Source organism: Ursus maritimus, unplaced genomic scaffold (genome assembly GCF_017311325.1).
Source record: "Ursus maritimus isolate PB19 unplaced genomic scaffold, ASM1731132v1 scaffold_31, whole genome shotgun sequence".
In the NCBI taxonomy this organism is placed as follows: domain Eukaryota; kingdom Metazoa; phylum Chordata; class Mammalia; order Carnivora; family Ursidae; genus Ursus; species Ursus maritimus.
The window spans coordinates 12,356,007-12,360,877 of record NW_024425675.1 but is presented as its reverse complement, the minus strand read 5'-3'; the positions used below and the strand labels follow the sequence as shown (position 1 = coordinate 12,360,877).

The following is a 4,871-nucleotide window of genomic DNA, read 5'->3' as shown; positions in this document are numbered from 1 at the left end:
GGAATCACATTCCCAAGTCCCTGCTTGCAAGCACCAGGCAAGGAGTGTGGGATATTGTGGAGCTGGGCGCCAGCATATGCCGAGCAGGTGTGGAACACTGTGGGAACATGTGGAGGGCAAGCCGAAGGATGGAGAGCCTAGAGGCCCCATTCTTCATTTAGTGGCCTCTGCCTGAAATTCAGCTTGGGAAGGAGCCAGGAGACCTGGGCTCCAACCCTCCAGTCACTGTTCCCAAAAGTGAACGCAAGATGCTAGAAAGGTTTGATGGGAAACAAATGAACAAGTTTTCAGGTCCTTGAGACTCCTGGGAGGGAGAGAGCTGAGAGACCGGGGTGGGGGCACCAGAAGTTCTTGCCAGAAGTTCTGCAGGAACTGAGAACCTTGAAGATTGTATGAGGCCCCTGAGCAGCCCTGACAGAAGTGTGGCAGGAGTCAACCGGGTCCAGGACAGCAGGTGCCACGGAGCGACTTTGGAAAAATTTGAAAAGAATCTCAAGGCCTCACCAGGATTTGGTATGAAAAAGAACCAACTGCCACTGCCTACCTTGGGGGATGGCTGTTATTTTATACCGAAGCAGAGATTCCTTACAAGGTTAGGGGACATCTCTCCTGAGAACAGAGGGTGGGAAGAAAAAGATGCTGGACCTCAGCAGGGGGTGGAGAGGCTTGCAGCTCTGGGACCAGTTCTGCCCCTGTCTCCATGAAGAACCTGGAACCTTTTGATCTTGTTCCTCTCCATGTTCCCCCACTGCCCAGGGGATCCATGAAATGTGGAGGGAGGGGCTGGAAGGAGAGTTGGGCCTCTAGCCATTTCCTCAACCAATGAGTCGCTTCCAGAGGCCGAACGCAGCCATCCACGTTGTTGTGACCTCCAGTGACCCAGAGAAAATTTCCTTTATTAGTGGTGAAGTCTTTCTTCTTTTTATTAGAGAAGAGAACGATCATGTCTTACTTACATGCATGCCCACACCAGTACCCCAGTATCAGCGCCTGCAGGCCTAGCCCTTCTTCCCAATAGGACTGGTCTCCAGACAGTGGTTTTCTAGGGGGAAAGTGGTGGGGGTAAGGAGGAAGAGGGTGAAGAGGGTTATGTCTGGAACAGGTGAATACTTTCTCTTTTCCTCCTACCCCATGCTCAGCCACGAAGCCCCAGGAATTGCCCAGAATGTCCATGGTAGCTAGTTCTGCTCAGCCTCATGGGGCAGTAAGATTTCCAGCGCACTCCCCATGAGCTCACCGGGGTGCCCAGAGTAATTTTCTGTACTCTACCACAAACCCACTGAGCACACATAAGAAGCTAACTTAAAATCACATTGGGTCAAAAGATACCCGTATACACACCTACTGACTCCCAGGATCCCCAGTGCCCCCCAACATATCCAGGACACAAACACTCTCTCAAGAGCCACCTAGATTTATCAGAGAAGGCCTCTCAGCCTCTTGAAGAGACAGCCGTTGTAGGCTGGAATCCAATCTTTCCTTCACTGAACAATTAGCAATATTTTGGGTAAGGCTTTGAAGTCTGATCATTTTTTACTATTCCAAAGTCCTTAGGCTGATCCAAGAGCATGTCCCCACTTAATTTCAATCTAACCAAGTGAGGGACGGGGATGAGGGCCTTTTAAGTGTAAAGAGCATTGGGTGCACACCACCAGCTGGCTGGATCTGTGGTCTTGACCTCCCCCCCCCAACAGTTTCCTTCTCTTGGAGGTGAGAATGATAAATCCAGAGGCAGGATTGCAGCTCAGGCTCTGGCACAGGGTACCTGTCCACATTTTCATCAGCTGAAGCATAACCACCTCACTAGGAAGGGCATCCACAGACACATAGAAGAACCGGCTATAAAACAGTACCTCTTTGGGTGAAAATTGGGGTTTTTGACAGGTCAAGGTAGGGTCTTTAATCGCGTGTAATTTTTGGCCCTAACGTTTGGGTCTTAGAATTGAATTAAGTACAGTGTAATGTCTAAAACCAAGAAGCATGTTGAAATTGCTGTTCTTAAAAGGCATGGCTTTGGATTTTGAGAGGAGCCTGCAAACCCCCTAGAAGCCTCTGGTGAGACAAGTGTCTGAAAAAAGAAGCGGCTGACCCACGAAGCCCTTGGCTCTCAGTCCTCTATTCAGAGAACATGTGCCACTTTACTCTCCCGGGGGTGGAAGTTGGAGCCTGGCGTTTTACAGGAATTGCCCCGACCTTGAAAGTGTGTCTTTGTTACTCTTAAGATGAAGAATTCGTGTGGCATCGCTGGCTGTGATAAAGCGTGTCATGGGCAGAGCACATACGTTTTGTGTTCGGGGGTTTTTGTTTTGTTTTTGTTTTCTTTTAAGGTCAAGAAAGAAAGAAAAAAATCATTCCGGGACAGTCCCGGTGGTCAGAAAGGTGAGGGACTCAGGCTTTGAAAGGGTTCACACTCTGCCCTGTAACTTCCACGCCCTCCCTCCGGCCTGCTCCAGAGCAGACGATTCATTTGACTTCTTTTGTATCAGGTTTTATTGCTCCGAACCCCTAGGGTCTCGATTTGCTCTCAGAAGAAACGTGCCCCACCGAGCCGCTCTCCGAGGCAGCCCCTCCTGTGTCCCCGTTTCTTTCTCAGGGCGGGGTAAAGGCGGCAGCCTCGCGCCCCGAGACTCCGCGCAGGGTCTGGAACGCTCGGGACGTCCGGCGTCGCCTCCCAACCCCACCGGCACACACCGTGCCAACTTGACGGGAGTCCTAGCCAAGTCCGGTGAGGAGAGAAGACCCGGCGGAACTCAGGCCGGAGGCTGGGGGTGACCGGGGCACCCACCCGGACTGCCCAGGCCGCCGGCGGTGTCTGCGCCCACCCCCGAGGCGGAGCGGCCTCCGTCCGCCATCCGCTCCGCAGCCTGCGCGGCCGACGGGCACCCACCGGACCTTTTGTAGCTGCGCGAGGACGCCCCGCGCCGCGCCCCAGCCCCGGGGCTGAAGGCTCGGGCTTTGCGCAGCGCGCGGGCTGGGGCAGGGGGGCGGCCGCCGCGAGCCGCAGGTGCCTCCGAAACTCCGCGCCCCGCAGGTACTCGTCAGAAGAGCGGGCGGGGAGGGACACGAGGGGCCCCAGGCCGCGCGGGCCCCGCCTCCTCTTCGCCCCAGGAGCTCCCACTGGGAGGAAAGACTCCCCGGCCCCCGCGCCGCCGACGGGGCCTCCCTGCCCCCTCCCCGCCGGCGCCCCGCACTCGGTGATTGGCTGGCGCCGCGGGTCCCTGGCACGCGCCTGTGGATGTAGTTATAAGAATCCTCGCGTGCCGGCCCTCAGCTTCAGCAAGTCCGCCACAGCCCTCCCCGGCGCAGCGCGGGCGCCGGCCACAGCCCAACGGCCGCGGCCACTCCAGGGAGGCCCGGGGCGGGAAGCGGGCGGGAGGTCCTCCCGGCCTCTCGCTCATCCCCGGGGAGGGAGGGGGCCGCCGCGCGAGCCAGAACCGCACCGTCAAACGTCCCGAGAAGCCCCTCAGCCCCTCAGGCTTTCAGGCCCGCGGCGGCACAGAGCATGGACGCGGTGCTGCTAGAGCACTTCCCCGGGGGCCTGGAAGCCTTCCCGTCTCCTTACTTTGACGAGGAGGACTTCTTCACCGACCAGTCCTCTCGGGACCCTCTGGAGGACGGCGATGAGCTGCTGGCGGACGAGCAGGCCGAGGTGGAGTTCCTCAGCCACCAGCTGCACGAGTACTGCTACCGCGACGGGGCGTGCCTGCTGCTGCAGCCCGCGCCCTCGGCGGCCCCGCACGCGCTCGCCCCGCCGCCCTCGGGGGGCCCCGGCGAGCCGGAGGACGGCGGCGGCGGCTACTGCTGCGAGGGAGGGGCGCCCCCCGGCGGCTTCCCCTACTCGCCCGGCTCGCCGCCCTCGTGCCTGGCGTACCCGTGCGCGGGGGCGGCCGTGCTGTCCCCCGGAGCCCGGCTGCGCGGCCTGAGCGGGGCGGCGGCGGCGGCGCGGCGGCGGCGGCGTGTGCGCTCCGAGGCGGAGCTGCAGCAGCTGCGGCAGGCGGCCAACGTGCGCGAGCGGCGGCGCATGCAGTCCATCAACGACGCCTTCGAGGGGCTGCGCTCGCACATCCCCACGCTGCCCTACGAGAAGCGCCTCTCTAAGGTGGACACGCTGCGCCTGGCCATCGGCTACATCAACTTCCTCAGCGAGCTGGTGCAGGCCGACCTGCCGCTGCGCGGCGGCGCGGGCGGCGGAGGGGGACCGGGCGGCGGCGGGCGCCTGGCCGGGGACAGCCCAGGCAGCCAGGCCCAGAAGGTTATCATCTGCCATCGGGGCACCCGTAAGTGAGTCCGCAGTCCAGCTCAGGGAGACGGGGACGGGCACGGGAAGGTCTCGGAGGGGCTGGGTGAACGGACCCACAAGCCGGCTGACGGACGGATAGATGGTGCGTGGGCACCAGCGACCTTGATCACGAGTTGGCCTTTCGCAGGTTTTTTTCCGCCACTTCACCACGGCTGGGAGGGCGTGCGTCCCCGACAGACTTGCAGCTCCAGGGATTCCGGGGAGGGGGCGCTGGGGGGCCGAGGGGTGGAGGAGGAAGGTTCGTTCTCCTGTAACCTAAGACGCCTGTTCTATCGAGGCGCCCAGGAGGGGATCCTAAAGGACCAGAGGGCACCCTCTGGGAATAGAGTTGGACGTTCATGGTCTGTTTTCTCTTCTCACCTCCTCAGGGTCCCCCTCCCCCAGCGACCCGGATTACGGCCTCCCTCCCCTTGCAGGACACTCCCTCTCATGGACTGATGAAAAGCAACTCAAAGAACAAAATATTATCCGAACGGCCAAAGTGTGGACCCCAGAGGACCCCAGAAAACTCAACAGCAAATCTTCCTTCAACAACATAGAAAACGAACCACCTTTTGAGTTTGTGTCCTGA

At 59.8% G+C, this 4,871-nt stretch overlaps 1 protein-coding gene across 1 annotated transcript; it reads left to right on the top strand.

Annotated features, from left to right (window-relative positions):
• Positions 1-3,502: 3,502 nt before the first annotated feature.
• PTF1A (pancreas associated transcription factor 1a) lies at positions 3,503-4,871 on the top strand. Its single transcript, XM_040645504.1, has 2 exons — positions 3,503-4,277; positions 4,669-4,871. Exons 1-2 carry the CDS (start codon positions 3,503-3,505, stop codon positions 4,869-4,871), a joined length of 978 nt encoding a protein of 325 aa, XP_040501438.1.

Bases quoted from the DNA above. Each gene is read 5' to 3' on its own strand.
- PTF1A (XM_040645504.1), top strand. From the start codon at position 3,503: ATGGACGCGGTGCTGCTAGAGCACTTCCCCGGGGGCCTGGAAGCCTTC. The intron at 4,278-4,668 runs GTAAGTGAGTCC...TCACCTCCTCAG, and splicing joins CATCTGCCATCGGGGCACCC to GGTCCCCCTCCCCCAGCGAC.